The sequence below is a fragment of the Oryctolagus cuniculus genome, chromosome 5, assembly GCF_051225735.1.
Source record: "Oryctolagus cuniculus isolate XC-2025 breed Fujian yellow rabbit chromosome 5, ASM5122573v1, whole genome shotgun sequence".
NCBI lineage: Eukaryota > Metazoa > Chordata > Mammalia > Lagomorpha > Leporidae > Oryctolagus > Oryctolagus cuniculus.
Genome location: NC_142871.1, coordinates 69,500,138 through 69,520,216, shown reverse-complemented (window position 1 = coordinate 69,520,216; position 20,079 = coordinate 69,500,138). Strand labels below are relative to the sequence as shown.

The following is a 20,079-nucleotide window of genomic DNA, read 5'->3' as shown; positions in this document are numbered from 1 at the left end:
TTCTGATAAAAAAAGATTATCATTCAGAGGAACAGAGTTAGAAATTGACCTATTAAGCTAAAGATCTATTATGGTAGGTGTTTAGCTGAGTGGATACTATCCCACTGGGATGCTTACATCCCATATCAGAATGCTTGGGTTTGAGTCTTGGCACTGCTTGGCATTAGTGTCCTGCCAATGCATACCCTTTAAGGGAGCAGTGAGGCCTCAAAATCTGGGTTTGTGCCATCCACATGGGAAACCTGGATTGAGCTACAGTTTCCTGGCTTTGGTCAGCCCAGCTCTGGCTATTGTGAGCATTTGAGGGAGTGAACAAGTGTGTGCGTTGGGTAGAGGTGAGAAAGATCTTTCACTTTCTCTCACTCTTTCTGTGTGTGTCTGCCTTTCAAATAAATATAAGTAAATTAAAATTTAAAAACCATGAGATATTCTTATTATTCTTTTTTGTACCTATAGTAAACATCATTCTTTTAATTTTTTGACATGTGTAGTTCTTGAAATTCTGCTAATTGCAAAAGTATAAAGAAGTAAAAGTAAACTTTATTCTTCTATTTTGCATGGTGGATATGTATAATGCCTTTGTATCAACATCTTTGTTAATAAAAGTTGGTACAAATACCTAAGTATAAAAATCTTTGAATTTTCTTTACCATTTTAAAAAATATTTATTTATTTATTTATTTGAAAATCATAGAGAGAGAGAGAGAGAGAGGGAGAAACAGAGATATATTCTATTTGCTTGTTCACTCCCCAAATGGTCATAAAGTCTGGTCCTGGGCCAGGCTGAAACCAAGAGCCAGGAGCCTCTTCCAGGTCTCCTGTGTAGGTGACAGGGTTCCAATCACTTGGACCATCCACCATTGCTTTTCCTAGGCCATTAGCTGGGAGCTGGATGAGAAATGGAGCAGCCAGGATGGGCAAGAACTAGTACCCATATGGGACCCAGGTGATTTGAGTGATGGCTTTATCAGCTACACCACAACTCTGATCTGTTATTCAGCATTTTACATAGAAAGATGGTTATGTTTGCAGTATTTCTACCTTCAAAATGCAATAGAGTGTGGATATTCATCAGTTAGCCTTGTTTTTAAGAAGTAAGAGAGAGAAGCTATTGAAGGATATATGAAAATAATTCTGAAAGGGTAATAGAGGGGTTCAGGTTTAGGGATGCAAGGGAGGAAAAAAATCATCTGATGCTTGAATTTTGGAAACACAAGAGTCTCTTCAATAGTTACCAAGGATCATTGGACACACTTGGGTGCCATCACCGCAATCCAGGTCAGTGCACACTTTACATATACACTTCATACTGTTCATATGTTATAGGAATCCCTTCTGTGAGATTTATAAATTTGCTACACAAGCTAAGATCAAAGATAAAGTTAAGCTAATTCGGAATATCTTTTAATTTGAATTTCTTTTTAGAATAAACTTATCACATTATTTGTTTCAACTAACCAAGAAAGATTTTATAACATAGTCTATTTTTACTGTCTAGTTCTTTCTTAAACTTTTTTTTCTTTTAGCAATTATTATTCTCATGCATTTTACAAACCTTCTGGCATTCTCTTTTGGCTGACCTTTCTGTGGAGTTGCTATTCTTCCTCACCTTTCTTTGAAGTCTTGTCCAGAAATCACCTTCCTATCTTACCTAGGCTGCAGTTGTTTAGCTTTCAAATCAAACAGGTAGAGCTTATCAAACTATTGGTTTTTCAAGAATAAAGTGACATCAACCTTACCTCCTATTCTTTGTCTACTTTGAAATAATTTCCCCAAATACATAATATTCAGTGCAAGAAAATGTTATAATGAAAGTCTTTTAGGTACTGGTTTGTGATTTATAATTTATTTCATCAAGAGTGTAAAACTCAAAACTGTAAATGTCAAGAGTTAACTGATAGAGCTTAATTGGTCATTTTCAATTTTGCTGTCAGTCTATTAACCTTCTGGCTAAAGGGCTTCATAGAGTATTAGTTTGCATTTGGTTTTAGAGTCCTCTATGATTTCTTCCTTAATGCTATTCACAGCAGTGCACCATGGAAGCTGTTTGCTCCAATTCTTGTTCTGATTGTCCCTGAACCAACATAATAAATGCACGAAGGCTTGTATTGATTCAGACAAAATTCTGATCCATGTTCTTTGGCTAGTATAGTGTGTGCTCCTCTGCCATTTCACGTGTGCCCCAATTTTGTGCTTTCACAATACTATGGAATATGTTAGTAATTATTTAAATTTGTCCACCACATTACATTCATTGTACAAATAATTAAGGAACAAAGAATTAGAAGGTAATAATTCTACATTCAGTACATTTGTTTAATGCTAACATATTATAGATTCTCAGTTAAACTGTTCCATAATTGCAGCACATTTAATGAGCTTTATAGTTCACATTCATCAACTCTGTGTTGTAGATTATCATTCTTATTTTAAAGATGAGAAAGTTAGGATAAGAAAGATAACATGACTTCGTTTAGCTATTGAGAAGTTCCAAAGAGAAAAACCCAAGCCCCATAAGTTTTCTATGGAATTTTACTTTTTCACATTTTTGAAAGAAATTGATATAATTTTATTTAAAATAATAATAAGCCTAATTTAAAAAGCTAAATAAGAACATAAAAAGTCATGAAGAAATATGTCCAACTGAGCGTTGACATTTTTCTTCAAATCATGCTTAAAATAGATGGCTATTATGATCTCATGTTTTTGTTTGGGAGAACTATATATGAAGTATTGAATTATCAATTTTTATACAGATTTTGAATTCTTATTTAAATGAATATTTGAATTCATGGACCCAAATTTCTTGTGTATTTTTGGCTTGAATATTCCCAGGTATCAATTAGAAAGAATCACAAACTGTTAACACAATAAAAATTAATTTCAATTCATTATATTGAAAAAATAAATAAAAAATCTTGATAAGTATAATTTTTAAATATAAGAACTTATTTTGAGCTACAAATGTCAAGAAAATGGATCATTGCAGACCAACTGATAATGCAAAGAATATTTCCCCTTGATATTGACTCTTCTCTAGATCAATAGCAGTTCCAAGTGTAGTAGAAAAGCTGACCAGATTTAAAAGGGTCCAAATTATTGAAGCTAGTGCATTGTTGCTGGAGAGTTCATTAACAATCCTTTCAATACAGTATGGTTCCTGCATGTTAGTAAGAGCCTCACAGAACATTTTAAAAGAGTGAGATATCTCAATGGACTGATCTTAGTAGAAAAATTTAATTAGGTAAGAATAATTACATTAGTTAAATGGAACTTTAAATTGAAAACCTGTTGATACTTTCTTTTCTTTTTTTAAGTTTTTTTTTTTTAATTTATTTGAAAGGCAGATTTAGAGAAGGAGATAGAGAGAGAGAGAAAGAAGGAGAGACACACACACACACACACATGCAGAGAGAGAGAGAGAGAGAGATTTTCCATCTATACTTTTACTCCCCAAATGACTGCAATGGCTGGGGTTTGGCTGAAGCCAGGAGTTAGGAGCTTCTGGGCCTCCCAGATGGGTGCAGGGGCCCAAGGACTTGGGCCATCCTCAGCTGCTTTTCCATGTGCATTAGTAGGGAGCTGGATTGGAAGTGAGCAACTGAGACCTGCTGGCACTGAAGACAGCAACATAATCCACCATGCTACAGCACCAGCTCCTGTTGGCATTTTCTAACCTGTTTCACAGCTATTCCTTAATAATTTATATTTAAAAAGTGAAGAATTTCTCCATATTATGTTTGAAAAATACCTAAATATCTTAGAATTTGTGAATAATCTTTTAAATCAGTTTGGAAAGTGTGGCAGTAAAAACAAACAGGATTTTCTGCTTAGGATATGGTGCATCTTAAAGGTACATGTTGGGGTCCAGCGCTGTGGTGTAGAATGCTATGCCTCTGCCTGAAGTGCCAGCATCCCATTTGGATGCTGTTTCAAGTGCCAGCTGGCTCAGTCGTGGACATTGTGGCCATCTGGGGAGTGAACCAGTGGATGGAAGATTTTCTCTCTCTCTCTCATCCTCACTGTTTGTATGTCTGCCTTTCAAATAAACAAAAAAATTCTTTAAAAAAATAAAGACTGCAACTCCCTTCATGTGGTCTTTAAAAATTTTTTAAAAAGACTCATGTTGGAAATAAAAATAATACACAAAATATTCATGGTGAATACATACAATTCTTGGAAACAATGTAAATTTTAATATTCTAAGGTTTTAGCAATTGTAACTAAAATTTCGTGTACTGAATTTCATTTCTTATAAAGCTCTAAAAGCTTCCAGGGAAATAATACTGTTTATAAAATTATCTTGTGAGCGCTATTGAGAAAAATGACATCTACATCTAGCAAGAGTTCTTGAAAAAGTGAATACCCAGAACTGTGTAGTTGAAACATAGAGGGTCATTAAAGTCTTAGTGTCAAAATCAACAATAAACACAGCTAAGTAGGGGTGGGTATTTGGCATAGCACTTAGGATCCCATTAGGAAGCCCAAATCCTGTTTCCGAGTGCCTGGTTAAGTCCTGACCTCTCTGCTTCTGAACAGGCTTCCTACTTATAGGCAGTCTAAGCAGATAATGGCTTATATTTGGCTCCTTGCATCTCATGTAGGAGACCCAGATGGAGTTCCTGGTTCCCGACTTCAAACTGGTCCGATCCTTTGCTGTTACAGGCATTTGGAAAGTGAACCAGCTGATTGAAGACATTCTCTGTCTTTCTCTCTCTGTGTTTGTCTGCCTTTCAAACAAAATGAGCATAAATAAGTCAAAATGCATAGATTTCATTGCAAAATAAGCTAATTAGCAGTCATTGGTTTTGGTTATGTTTAGCTTAATCCAGAAAGCTTCATTTGGAGAGACATGTGTATTTATTCAAATTCATAAATTCACAGGAACACCAAACAAATTGATACATTCATTGGGCTGGGATATTTCTAGTTTGAAAACCAGCAATCACTAACATTCACTACTGCCTGTTTCATTTGTCTTTGGAGCATTGTTGAATTTGAATTTTCTTCTTCATCCTTTTTAAAAGATTTATTGATTTTACCTGGAAGTCACAGTTACACACAGAGAGAGGGAGAGGCAGGAGGGGAAGAGAGAGAGAGAGAGAAGTCTTCCATTTGCTGGTTCACTCCCCAGATGGTTGCAATGGCCAGAGCTGTACTGATCCAAAGCCAGGAACCAGGAGCTTCTTCCAGGTCTCCCACATGGGTGCACGGCCGAAGGACTTGGGCCATCTTCTGCTGCTTTCCCAGGCCATAGCAGAGAGCTGGATTGGAAGTGGAGCAGCTGGGTCTCGGACCAGCGCCCATATGGGATGCCAGCACTGCAGCTACGCCAAAGCGCTGGCCCCATATTTTCATCTTAAACTATGTTTGTGAGATTGAACAAATTCCAGTTTTACCTCTTCTCCTCCATTTAAAATTTTGCTTTCGAGCCTCATATCCCTGTTACTTCTCGATGGACATTCAGGGCCATCTGGGTAGAGGCAAAGTCCACATTCTGTTTAAAGATCTTTTATCATGCAGTTTATGAAATTTCTTTATAAAATCTACAGTAGAGGATCTCTCTGGTTAGTGAAAAAATGTGAGAAAAGCCAGATTCATGTTATTATTGTGTAGGAGGAAGCAAAAGAACTAAAATACTGGGATATTAGTGAAAGACTCTGAGTAAGAGAGAAAGGATTTTAGTTTCCCTCTTTGAAGAGTTAAGAAGATTTTGACATGTGTGAAAAGTTTAATAGTGTTGTAGTTAAAACAAAAAATAAAAAATACAATACAAATTTCAGCAAGTTTTATAAGATCAAGGAAGAATAATATAGAGTGTGAGCATAGATTATTACTGCAGAAAGGTGATCTTTGATTTCCCTCATTAATTATTTTGCATTAATTGGTGATACAAAAACTTACTAAACAATCACAAAGCATAAGTAATTGTGGGGAGAAGGCAGATATGTGTGGATTATGATTGTATAAAATCAGAACAAAATGTGTATTTACAGTAAAATGAATGTAAATTGTAGAATGTTATAAAATCTCTATGATCCCTGCTTTTACAGGTAAAGAAACTAAAGACTAGAAAAGCAAAAGTCAGATGTACAGACTGAAATTGTTGGCATTAAATTACCTGCTCAACAACAGTCCTTCATTTAACAATGAACAGAAAACAGTATAACATTTACCTTTATACTAACATTCAAATTTGTCAGTAACCTGTGAGTATTTGGGATTTTTTTCTTCCTTCCTTCCTTCCTTCCTTCCTTCCTTCCTTTTTTTTTTTTTTTTTTTTTTTTTTTGTAGTTCTGACTTCAATAGAATTGTGGCATTCTGTACACACAACATTTTACAGGAATCAAGTCCTTGTGTGATAATTTCCTGCGGCTCCTTCTCCTTCAAAAACCTGATCTGCTTCCTTGAACAGCATAAGCCTGTTCCCTCATTTAGGTTAGCAATGGGTGCAGAAGGGTTTAAACATTATACTTTCTAAACCAGCTCCTTGTTTTGGAACATGTCCATTTTGAAGAGATTACCAGTCTTCTGGAGATCATCACCGTTATCGTCTAACACCTGCCTATGCAGCATGTGCCAAGAACTGTGCAAACTGCTTTAATGTATTATCTCATGCAGTCTGTGCAGTCCACACAGCTGCTGGTAAAACACTCTGTTTCAGAGTAGTACAAAGAGGCAGCAACAGAGAATGTTTAATGGCAGCTGCAGTGTCACGGGGAGAATTGTCTCTGGCAATTGGCTCCTGACTGGGTTCTGAGGGCATTTCTTCATCCGTCCCTCAGTTTAGTTAGCAGACTCTGTGCACCTGCTCTGTGCCGGGCAGAGTGCTGGCTACACTGTGCCAGCGGAATGAGTGAACACCAGCCTGCCTTCCCATGTGTGGCACCCTCCTTACTCAGAGAGTAGATGCCTCTCTATCGCATTTGGAGCAAAGCTGACTGCAAGGGAGCTCTCACGGGTACAGTCCACCCCCTTGCCCACCCACTATTAATATCTGCAGCTTATAATTGAAGGATCAATGTTTCTGATTGTTTTCTCCTAGAACTATCTCATCTTTTTCCAACAAGGAAGATATATGACAGAACATCACTTTTTATTTTCAATTATAAAATGAGGAAATGAGGCAAAGGGGATTTTAAAAATCGGTTATTTGTTTTAGTTAAAAGACTGAGTAAATGAAAGTGCCAGAATTCATAAACCTATATTCTATTAATCAGACCATGCATTTCTTTGTGCTATCCCCATGTATCTCAGATGGGAATTGAGAAATGAGCAAAATCTGAGACGTAGGAGTTCCAGAATGGTTCTGCCACCTGCCAGCTAACATTCAGTTCTCAAAGGGGACCTGCCTGCACTTATTTAATGGAAAGATAAATGTGTTCATGGAACTGTTACTATAAATTCATTTAGAAATGGGACAGAGGCTGCACTCACATTCCTCCCAGGTCTTAGCTGTTGGCAGATTTGGTTCACTGTACCTCTGGGAGGGAAAGCATTCTAGCTAGATGGCAAAGTGTGATTGTTATTCAGACCTCTCTGATACCTGTTTCTTTTACTGTTTAAATGAACTTTTTGGTTGAATTCTTCTATTTATTGAAAAATGCTTTTATACACTTACTATGGACAAGGTTATATAAGGAATAGTGAGGGGTATTACAAAATAGACTTATCCAAAGAATACATATGATCTAGAAATGAAAATGAAAAGATGAGGGAAATATAGTTTTATTAAGACTAGAATGTGCAAGAAAGAAAGAAGATACAGATCAGGAATCCCTAATTTGAGATAATTTGAGATACTCCTAGAATAAAATGAGATCTATAGACCATTTTCCCAGAAAAATACTCAGTCTTTTATTATTATTATAGCTGTATTGGAATAAAGTTTATGTGTAATAGACTCACCATATTCAGATTGTATAATTTTTTAAAGATTTATTTATTTGAAAGGCAGAGTTACAGAGAAGCAGAGGCAGACAGAGAGAGAGGTCTTCCATATGCTGGTTCACTCCTCAAATGGTCGCAACTGCTGGAGCTGAGCCTATCTGAAGCAAGGAGCCAAGAGCTTCTTCAGGATCTCCCAAAAGGGTGCACGGGCCCAAGGACTTGGTCCATCATCTACTGCTTTCCCAGCCCGTAGCAGAGAGCTCTACTGGAAGTGGAGCAGCTGGGACTTGAACTGGCGCCATTTGGGATGCCGGCACTGTAAGCGGAGGTTTTACCTACTGTGCCACAGCACCAGGCCCAGATTGTACATTTTGACAAGTTTTGACACAACTGTGCAGTCATGAAAGTATCACTATAATCAAGATGTGAACATATATGTTAATCACTCTTAAGAATGATTACTATTAAATGTGAATTATTAATACAATATTGGGTATATTTGTATTTCATCCAAGAACTCTAATATGTAAAAGCCTTAAGCAAAAAGTGATGTATTATTGCACTTATAATAGTACTTGGCACAACAAAGAAAATAAGTTGGAAATGGATATAGCCTAAGTTCTCCTAGTGAGTGGATGCCTATTGAACTATTCCTCAAACTATAGGGAAGACAGAGTTATCTGTTAATACCTTTCCATTAGAAGGAAAATATTTTTGAGAAATATCTACTAATGACAATCTTTAGTATATCTGATAAATTTTATGTATCAATGTTCTTTCCTGTGTTGGATTTATTTATTTGTTGGAATTACTTGTCTTTTTTTTTCTTCACATTTCATGGAAATCAAATCTATGTTTAACTTTTTTCTTAACTCCTACAGCGCCAATCTCTGAACGTTATAAGGTAAATGTTCAGTGTAATAGCAATTAGGATCAGAAATAACATAAAATGCAATCAACATGGACATGCTTAGTAATTACTGATTAGTACCATATTCTTCTGTAAATGAAATCTAAGTACATATAAATGACTTGTTCAGGATTTAAAGAAAATATAAACATATATTTCAATTATTTCAACCAGTAAAGATTCATCAGCCATGAGGTTACTTAATATAGACGAAGCAGCACTAGGGGACTAAGCCAAATTCTTGGTGATAACTTAGCTGTAGAAATTAACATTTGTCACTCTTCCATCTGTATTCCTGTAACAGGCTCCATTCCTAAAAGTAATTAGATTAAGGGTAAGATAAACCCAGCAATAAGTTAGTGAGAATGTTCATGCATATATAAATGTATCTGCAGGCATTTCTCATGATCTTTCCTAGACACTCATTTAGAAAGATCACTGTAGTTCTACTGAAATGTGTAGAACCATATTGCACAATTTCAAAGGTTTTCAAAACAAGTTTTTGGCCGAGATACATTTTTTGTGGTTTAGCTAACTTATTTTAGAAAGAAAACTAAAGCTCCAGCTCCACTGGAGTCTGACTCTCAAGTGTGGTCCCAATCTAATTGATAGGCGCATGGACTAGCAGTAAAGCATGGAGGTCTGCATTTAGCTCTGTCCTATTTACCTCTGTCTATGCTGTCTCATCTTCCCTGTCCCTCTCCTGGGCTGTACCCTCAGGGAGAACAGACGTTCTAATTTTCCAGTAAGTGTGGTCTATTGGAATATATGTAATTATACTTAAAAAAGAAAATAAGAGAGATTGTCTTGTTTTAACTGCTGCTTTTATCTTCGTAGTTTAGTTTGAAAACGACTACAGGCGTATCTAAACACCTGATGTTGATTTTAATAACAAAATTTTACATGCATTTAATTTTGATTGGTCAAGTTACAGTTAATGCTTAGAGCATTTTTAAAAAGATTTTTTTATTTATTTGATAGCCAAAGTTACAGAGAGAGAGAGAGGGAGAGACAGAAAGAGGTCTTCCATCTGCTGGTTCACTCCCCAAATGGCTGAAATTGTGGGAACTGTGCAATCCGAAGCCAGGAGCCAGGATTTCTTCTGGGTCTCCCACGTGGGTGCAAAGGCCCATCTTCCACTGCCTTCCCAGGCCATAGCAGAGAGCTGAATCAGAAGAAGAGCAATCAGCACACAAACCGGCTCCCATATAGGATGCCAGCAGTGCAGGTGGAAGCTAAGCCTACTGTGCCACAGCATGGCCCCAGTTTTAAGCCTTTTTAAAAGTAGCTATGAAACATATACACATATTTGCCTTTTGTGTTATGTTTTAAAATTTAATTCAATATACTTTTTCATAAAATTGTTCCTGATTAGCATTACTAGCCTTCTAACAGAACCGTTATTGAACGCGACCCCATAAATTGATATACCGCTCCTGGTTTCATCCTGACCAAATTCTGACTGTTTGGGGCATTTGGAGAGTGAACTAGCAGGTGTAAAATCCATCTCTCACTCTGTTTCTCCCTCTACCTTGAAAACAAGTAAACATAATATTTAACATAAAAAAGATTTTTCAAACTCCCCACTAGGTAATTTTTTTTTAGCATTGTCAGATAATGGAACTATTCTAGCATTTTCACACAGGATAACTATTCTATGATGAATCATAAAAGATTACATAAGTCAGGACCAACATTGTGGTGCAGTGGGTATGCTGCTGCCAGTGACAAAAGCATTCCATATGGGTGCTGGTTCAAGTCCCAGCTGTTCCACTTTCAATCCAGCTTCTTGCCTATGTGCCTGGGAAATTAATGGAAGACAGACCAAGTACTTGGGCCTCTGTCACCCACGTGGGAGACCAGATGGAGTTCCAGGCTCCTGGCTTTTGACCTGGCCCATCCCCAGGCATTGCAGTCATTTTAGGGGAGTGAAACAATGAATGGGAGATCTCTCTCTCTCTCTTTCTCTCTCTCTCTTTCTCTTTCTCTCCCCATCTCTGTAACTCTGCCCTTCAAATGAATAAATAAGTCATTAAAAACACTGCATAACTCACTAAAAAATGAAAGGATATTTTCATGGAAACTAGGAATGTGTTAATTTGTGTTGCTTTCTTTATTTTATGGAAACATCAAAATTTCTTTCTTGGAATAATTGCAATGTGTTTATAACTTTTCTTACATATTAAAATGTATCTTAAAAATCTGTGGAAAATAAAGAAACAGAAAAAAAAATAAAAGTTGACTCATTAATAACTTACAAGAATAGTCTTTGCCGGTCTTATTTTAGAAGCTCCCTCTGAGAGGCTTTTGAAAAATTGCTCTTTATCTTTCCTTTAGTGGTCTTTCCTCTGAAACTCCTTTCACAGTGGTATATTTTAAAATTTTATTTTATTTTGACAAAATGTCCCTTTAATGCCTTGATAACTGCTTTTTGTTCAACTTGTGTGCTATATGAAATATATCTTCTGAATATTAGCTGAGGTCAGAGACAAATAGAATCTGATTGTCAGGTTCATAATGTATGCCTGTGTCAACTCCACTGCTCTGATTTTCACTATGCAGCCATTAGAGTATGTGGAAGTAGTCATCTGGTATTGCAAAATGAATGTTATGCATCTGAGTTATATTCCCCAAAGATTTATGAACCATAAAATGCTATTTTTATTATGTTCTGTCAATGCGTTGTGCTCTTTATCCATCTTCTATTTTATATGGTAAAGCTCCTTAGGATTGATTTGCATGAAAGCTACTGTGTGTACTCATTTTGTATTGTATTGTGGCAAACACTATAATCTACGGGGTTCCTATTCATTTTGGAATTCATTTCACAGCTCACTAATTGTGTGAATGAGAAGAGGAAATATATGCTTTTATTCTAAACCATGCCAAACAGATGGCCCTAAGTTCATTGTTACCAGCACTGTCAGTGTGGCCCTCTTCTGTAGGTAGTGAGACTGGCATTGATCTGTCAAACACAATGTTAGAGACGATTGAACACAAACTTGACGTTCACTAAGCCTCTGGTTTGTTATAACTTATAAACATTTTATTTTATTTTTTTGTCATCAGACTCTAAAGTGGTTGGTCATCTGAGCAGGTGCAAACACAATAGAATTGATATTCGTTTTACTTGAGAAGCCAAATGAACTTTTATTCATATGGAAATTTGGGGGAAAGAAAACAGCACAAGGGATTATGCTTAGTTTCTGAAAAGGGGTTAATAGATATATTGAGATTCAAAACTGTAGCATCATTTCGGAAACTGAATCTTTAGAAAAATTGAGTTAAAGAAAAGATCAGGATATATAAGCTTTTTAAGTGAATATTTTTTTCTGTTTCTTACACAGGGAATTGTTTATAGACTTTTACATACCACATATCATTAATGTAACCATTCAAAATGTTAGCCATTGCACTGTGTGTGTGTGGAGAAAGAGTAAGATAGGAACAGAGTGACAAAGGGAAACAAAGAACATCTTCACACTTGTCCTGCTTCCACAGACAGTCATGGACAGCATGTGATTAGGTTATCACTTCAGGAAATGGAGTCTGGGTCAAGTGTTCCTGGAGCTGATGTGGGGATTTGATCACAATATCTTTTTTTAGAGAACAAGATCATGGTGAAGATAATGTTTTTCTTCCATGTCTGAAGATAACTGGATATATACAAGTGTTTTCCTTACCCTTTCCTTCTTTCCACTCTGAAAGGCAGCTGTCACTTGTTGTAGTGATTCTGTATTTCCTTTGCCTTTGCCTTTCAGACTGACGCTGCCCTGATGTATGATGCTGTGCATGTCGTTTCTGTGGCTGTTCAACAGTTTCCGCAGATGACAGTCAGTTCTTTGCAGTGTAATCGACACAAGCCCTGGCGCTTCGGCACCCGCTTCATGAGCCTGATTAAAGAGGTATGTCAGGAGGAATCACTCTGCCTTGTCCCTAAACTGAGTGAAATGAGATTATTACAGTGTTCTAGTAGGTAATCTATCAGTTTCACCTTTTAAATGAATCTTTTCCTCTTCTCCAATATGAGCCAGGTTAATATTTTTACGAAGTAATATGAAACACTAGGGGGGCTTCCATTATACATAAATGAAATATTCATCAAAATGTGTGATGATGTAAGTAGATGAAAGATTGTAGACATGGAAAGTGTTATTTATGACTGTTACCATTTACCTTTCTGAATCTTTACATGTATTACTTTCCAGTTATATGGAGATCTAGATATTTTAAAAAGTGTTTATAATCCAAAAATAGTGATTATGGTAAAAAACTAAAAACAAAAAAGTATTCAAATTGTAGGCAACAAAACATGAAATGTATTTTTAAGTGAATGTCATTTGGGTTATTTTAAAATTATAGTTAATTTATGAGACTGAAAGTATAGTTATTTAGATGTATGGTTCCTAAATATAATATCTACTTATTTTCATTACTTTAACAGTTAACATAAAACAAAATATATAATGGCTGGCATTGTGGCACAGTGGGGACTGCCTGGGATGCCATCATCCCATATGAGTACTGGTACGAATCCAGGCTGCTCCACTTCCATTCAGCTCCCTGCTAATGAGCCTAGGAAAGCAGCAGAAGATGATCCAAGTGTTTGGGTTCCTGCCATCTACATGGTAGACAAGGAGGGAGTTTCAGGCTCTTTGCTTCAGCCTGTTTCTGATTATGTCTGTTGTAGACCAGGCATGTACATAGGGACAAAAGGAAACATTCTTGAAGATGATATATATGTATATACCTTCTATTCTTCCTATAATAGAAGAAAATGTTAGCTTAGAATAGTTCATGAATGAAAGTTTAGCTGAGCTTTCATCTTTGCTATGACAGCGGTCTTAAAAGACAGTTGAATGACATTTCCCATTGTATTCGTTGCAGTGTGTAATTGGAATCTTGTTGGCTAAATTACACAGTATTCCTCTTGTGAAGACCAACAGGAGAAGTTTCTCTTTGGTCTCAGTACCAGGAAATGTTTCTCCTGAGCATTTAGTACAGTTTAAACAATGGTCTTTATTTGCTGTGTTTCCATATTTTCTTCTTCACTTTGGCTACCAAGAATTTCAGAATTGAATTTTTGATATAATTTTATTAGTTTTACAGGCTCCTGTCATGTATTTTATTTATACTGTCTATCCCAGATAAATTTTACTGTCCTGCACTTCTATGCCTGTATTCCTTGGTCAGTTTGTGTGCTTTTATAATATTCCATATCGTTGTTAACCACCTGAAATGTGCTTTCATTGGGAGAAGTTTGGTAAAATATAATTATCCTCTTCCTTAATAAACACATATTTAGCTGTAATGAGGCTTTGTTGCAATATGAATATTCATTTATATTATATTTTTTTCTATTTCATTGGTAATTTATTAACCTAAAACTATCTTGGAATCACAGCACCTAAGTACCTGAGAAATTCTTGAAGTCTAAGAAAAGTAGTAATAATGGTATTCTGTTGCAATTACTAATAAATGTAACTTTTAGTCTTTGGGGTCTCATTGCATATGATTTCAAACATTATAATTTTGAGTATACATTACATTACTTAAAATTTTATATTGTATATTTTTTCAAGTTATTTCCAAATGACAAATAATGGAAAACATTAGGTTATTTCCATATAACCAATTGAATTGTAAAACTTTTTGTATTAAAAAGTCCAGGTATTTGCTTAATTGTCAATGATGTGCACATTATGTTGCTAGATTATTATATGCCCACCTCCTTCAACATGAATAGGCTCTTCTATAGGAAACAGAGCTTGATATCAAGTGATTATCTGGGATGCCAACGCTGCAGAAAGCAGCTTACCATCCTGAGCCAAAAGGTTGTCTCCATCAAGTGATTATAACATGCTTTTCCAAGTCTTACTTAGGGAAAAGAAAAGTATTCAGTTAATTATTCTGAAGGGAAAATATATAATTGAAGTACTTTAACTTTGATTCTCCTGTCTTCAGTTTCTTTTACTGTAATAAAATAAGTTTCATTTCATATAATTATGACTGTAGGTATGGTATTTTCCAATAGTAGTTCTATCTGTATTCCCCAGAGAGATATTAAGTATCTAATATATCATAATAAATGACTAAATTCTTCTCACTTTGCACAAAGAGGTTCACCATGTACAACATAATCATCAAACTTTTTACAGAAAAAAAAATCATTCCTGGAAAAATGTACTGTATAAAAAGAAAAATTTCCAATAAATTTTACACTGAAACTTACATTATTTATTTTCAAAAAATCCCTCATATTTCAGAAGAAAAATACTTTAAAAATCTGTAGCAATGTAAATTTATGAACAATGATAAAATAATTTTTCTATTTTTATGGGAAGCATTTATTTATTAATCTATTTTTTTCCTTTTCCCATAGGCACATTGGGAAGGCCTCACAGGAAGAATAACTTTCAACAAAACCAATGGTTTAAGAACAGATTTTGATTTGGATGTCATCAGTCTGAAAGAAGAAGGTCTGGAAAAGGTACTTGAGGCTTTCAACTTATTTATTATAATTATATTATATATATATTATTTATTATAATTATAAAATGAAACATAGTATAATGAAGGAAAAAATATTCCCTTTTGTAGTCACATTTCAATGATATTTAGCTTCATTGAGTAACTAAAAATACATCTTCAATTCATATATTGAACATACTAATTGACAATTATAATTCCAAAGTAAATGATTAAGATGTTTGAATTATTTTTTTCTCAGCAGTTTTTTTCTGAAATGCATATTGTTTTATATCCTTTGAAATGCATATAATCTGTTTTAACATTTAATATAGTAATCAGAAATTATTTAGTTTATTATGTGTCTTTGTGTGTCTTTGCCTACAAAGACTTTCCTAATTTGAGCAGGCCAAGGAAAAGGATCAAACACAAAAGCATGGTTGCATTGATCAGCCATAGTGAACTGAAATGTCTGAAATACTGTATACAAAACAAATTAGGTATGCATGTCAGTGCAAAATGCCATAGTAATCTATGTTACTTGATTCTATTTCTTTTTTAAAATTTTTTATTTAGTAAATATAAATTTTCAAAGTACAGTTAATGGATTATAATGGCTTCCCCCCCCCCCATAATTTCCCTCCCACTCACACCTCTCCCATCTCCTGCTCCCTCTCCCATTCCATTCACATCAAGATTCATTTTCAATTATCTTTATATACAGAAGATCAATTCAGTATATATTAAGTAAAGATTTCATCAGTTTCACCCACACAGAAACACAAAGTGTAAAATACTGTTTCAGTACTAGTTATAGCATTACTTCACATTGGACAACACATTAAGGACAGATCCTACATGAGTAAGTACACAGTGACTCCTGTTGTTGACTTAACAATTTGACACTCTTGTTTATGGAGTCAGTAATCTCCCTAGGCTCTAGTCATGAGTTGCCAAGGTTATGGAAGCCTTTTGAGTTGGCCGACTTTGATCTTATTCCGACAGGGTCATAGTCAAAGTGGAAGTTCTCTCCTCCCTTCAGAGAAAGGTACCTCCTTCTTTGATGGCCCCATTCTTTCCACTGGGATCTCACTTGCAGAGATCTTCCATTTAGGTCTTCCTTTTTTTTTTTCCAGGGTGTCTTGGCTTTCCATGCCTAACATACTCTCATGGGCTCTTCAGCCAGATCTGAATGCCTTAAGGGCTGATTCTGAGGCCAGAGTGCTATTTAGGACATCTGCCATTCTATGAGTCTACTGTGTATCCTGCTTCCCATGATGGATCGTTCTCTCCTTTTTTGATTCTATCAGCTGGTATTAGCAGACCCTAGACTTGTTTGTGTGATCCCTTTGACTCTTAGACCTATCAGTGTGGTCAACTGTGAACTGAAATTGATCACTTGGACTAGTGAGATGGCATTGGTACATGCCACCTTGATGGGATTGTATTGGGATCCCCTGGCATGATTCTAATCATAGTAATCTATGTTACTTGATTCTATTTCTAAAAAATGTGGTAAAGCACAGGCAAGGCTTACAGAACTTAAGTATGTGCTTACTTTTAAGAATGAGTTGTCTTTTATAGGTATTAAAAATAGCACTTTTAGGAAGCTGATTAGTGTAAATGTTTAATTTTGTCTTAAACATAGTTGGAATTGGAAGTTGAGCCTTTACATGAATGTATACTGTAGATGTTTTTTAAATATTTATTTGAAAGACAGAGTTACGGAGAGGCAAAGACAGAGACAAAGAGGTCTTCCATATTCTGGTTCACTTTCCAGTTGACCACAAAGGCCAGATCTGTGCTGATCCAAAGCCTGGAGCCAGGAGCTTCTTCTTGGTCTCCCACGTGGGTGCAGGGGCCCAAGGCCTTGGGCCATCTTCTACTGCTATCCCAGGCCATAACAGAGAGCTGGATAAGAAGAGGTGCAGGGGCCCGCACTGTGGCTCACTTAGTTAATCCTCCGCCTGCGGCACTGGCATCCCATATGGGCACCAGGTTCTAGTCCCGGCTGCTCCTCTTCCAGTGAAGCTCTCTGCTGTGGCCCAGGAGGGCAGTTGAGGTTGGCCTAAGTGCTTGGGGCCCTGCACTCGCATGGGAGACCAGGAAGAAGCACTTGGCTCCTGGCTTCGAATCGGCACAGCTCTGGCCATGGCGGCCATTTGGGGAGTGAACCAATGGAAGGAAAACCTTTCTCTCTGTCTCTCTCTCTCACTGTTTATAACTCTACCTTAAAAAAAAAGAGCAGAAGAAGAGGTGCAGCCAGGACTCCAACCGGCAGCCATATGGGATGCTGGCACTGCAGGTGGAGGCTTTACCCACTACTCCACAGCTCCGGCCCTATACTGTAGGTTTTTAACAAACCAAGTTCTATATTTATTATGTTTAGTGTGTTTTGAAATTACCTCTTTCAGATGTTTTAAGTCAAGTGAAATTCATGTAAAAAGAATATTTTCATATAAATTTCCCTATGTTTAAAATGCACATATTTAGACTTTTTCTGATGAATAATGAAAATTAAAGATTAAATAAATATTTAAATAAGAACATATAAAACATTCCATTTGACTGATATAGCACTGTCTTAAGGATAGTAAGGTGTCTTGTATTTTTGTTGTATTGAACATGGTACATTATTTGCAGATGGAAACTTAAGAAGAAAGTTGAGTTGGCATAAGGGTTATTTTAGCCTGGGAGATAGCAGCATATTTGGATACTGATTTAAATGATCCAAGAGAAAGAATAAAACATTTTTGATAATGTCACCAAGACAGGGATAAGACACCATGACTAACTGGTGACTCAGATGAGAGAGGTGTTACCTCCTCCCACAAAGAGTTCTAGACTGTACCCTTTGTCAAGACCATGGAAAGTCGAGTGTTTTATAATAGATGGAGACTCACATTTTCATGAAGCAGTCGCTTTAAAACTTCTTTGCTTCCAAGACGAGAACTTGATAATGATAGAGGTTCGTGCATTCTTAACAGTTTTATACCATTGCTTATTAGCAATATCATATTTTATGAAACATCCAAGTCACTAGGATAAGCTTTGGTCATTGTTTATATTTCAATTAATTCACTTAAAAACAGTGTTGCTTTACCTGTCACCATTGAGTCAGCCCTGTCTTGGATTCAAAGTAAAGTAAAAAGTGCAAAAATGTTCTTAATGTTCTAATGTAGCTTATAGAAGGACTTCAATATAATGGTTACCAGGTGCATGTGACAATCGACCACGCTAGTAAGCAAGACAAAACCATTTGAGTTATGCCCTGAGCTTCATGTATATATTTCACGTTTGTTTCTGAGATCGGAAAAATCTGTTTTGCTAAATTAATTAAATGAGGTCCTTATCCTTAAGAAGTATAGATATCAGTCCTGGAGTTGTGGCACAGTGAGTTAAGCTGCTACCTGTGAAGCTTCAATCCTATGTGGGCACCAGTTTCAGTCCCTGCTCCATTTCTGATCCAGCTCCCTGTTAATGTGTCTGGAAAAGCAGTGGAAGATGGCCCAAATGCTTGGGCCCCTGAAACCATGTAGGATTCCTGGTTGAAGCTTTTAGCTCCTGGCTTCAGCCTGGCTTAGTCCTGGCCATTGCGGACATTTGATGGTTCTCTCTCTGTCTCTCCCCACCCCCCAACTCTGCCTTTCAAATATATATATATAAAACTTTTTAAAAGACATATAGATACCACAGATAGCACATACTTTCGAATAAACAACCATGGAAAGCTGTTTCAACCATAGATGGAATATGTCTAAAAATGATATAATTAATTGAACAACCAAAAAACATGGGGTACTTAGGATTGGCCTTTGAACAATGTGGAATTATTGATTGGCAGAGTTTGAATTGTTTCAGAATATGCTAACAGTATGGGGAAAGATATATGATATTGAATCAATAGCTATATATACACACACACAATTGAAGTGGGATAGAGCTAAAATGCTAAATTGGATTTACAAAATGAAATGCTATGTAAAGATATCTGCAATGTATTATTACTACATTCCTGTGAGTTCCAAAAGACAGTAGTCTGGAGGACTATGGATTGTTTTGCAATAAAGCTTAGAATAATTTTTTATGGAGCCATAAATTTAAAGCTATTTTTTGAACAGGTGCTTGGCCTAGTTGTTAAGATGTCCATGTACCACATGAGAGTGCCTGGGTTCCATCCAATTCCTGTTTCCAACTTGCTTCCAATACAGACTCTGGGAGTCAGCAGTGATAGGTCAAGTAATTAGATTTCTGAAACCTAAGTATTATTCTTGGCTTGCGTTCTTAACTACTGGCTCTAGCACCTCATGGTGGGTGGGAGCTCTCTCCATTTGTTTCTCTCTCTCTCTGTGTGTGTGTGTGTGTCTTTCTCTGCTCACAAATAAATAAAAATAAATTAAAACTATTATAAGTGAAAGTTGTTTGTCAATAAAGAGTGATAAAAGGCATTGATTGACACTTCAGCAATGTTATTAGTTCAGGACTATCAGAGTATTGGGAATATATTTAAAATTTAATTAATTATTTTGAGAGTCAGAGAGACAGAGGAGGAGAAAGACAGATAATAAAAGACAATGACATAGTGCTCCCATACAATGGTTCACTTTCCAATTGTCTGTAATGGCCAAGGATGTCTGCAATAGTACCAGGGGCCAGGGACACTATCCAGCTCTCTCATATGGTTGCCTGGAACCCAATTACTTAAGCCTGCATTGCTACTTTCCAAGGTCTGCGTTGGTGGGAAATTGCTGTCAGGAGCTGAATCCAGGAGTCAAATCAAGCTAATCTGATATGGGACATGCACATTTTAA

At 36.2% G+C, this 20,079-nt stretch overlaps 1 protein-coding gene across 7 annotated transcripts in view; it reads left to right on the top strand.

Annotated features, from left to right (window-relative positions):
• Nucleotides 1-20,079, top strand: part of GRIK2 (glutamate ionotropic receptor kainate type subunit 2) — a 736,860-nt gene that overhangs the window by 433,427 nt on the left and 283,354 nt on the right. For all 7 annotated transcript variants that reach the window (XR_011388963.2, XM_017345301.4, XM_089332818.1 and 4 more), the window contains 2 exons: nt 12,562-12,705; nt 15,183-15,290. Coding sequence is in view for 6 of the 7 variants with exons in the window: in XM_017345301.4 (XP_017200790.1) it covers nt 12,562-12,705; nt 15,183-15,290 (252 nt within the window). In the remaining variant the exon portion in view is untranslated. The remainder of the gene's footprint in view (nt 1-12,561; nt 12,706-15,182; nt 15,291-20,079) is intronic.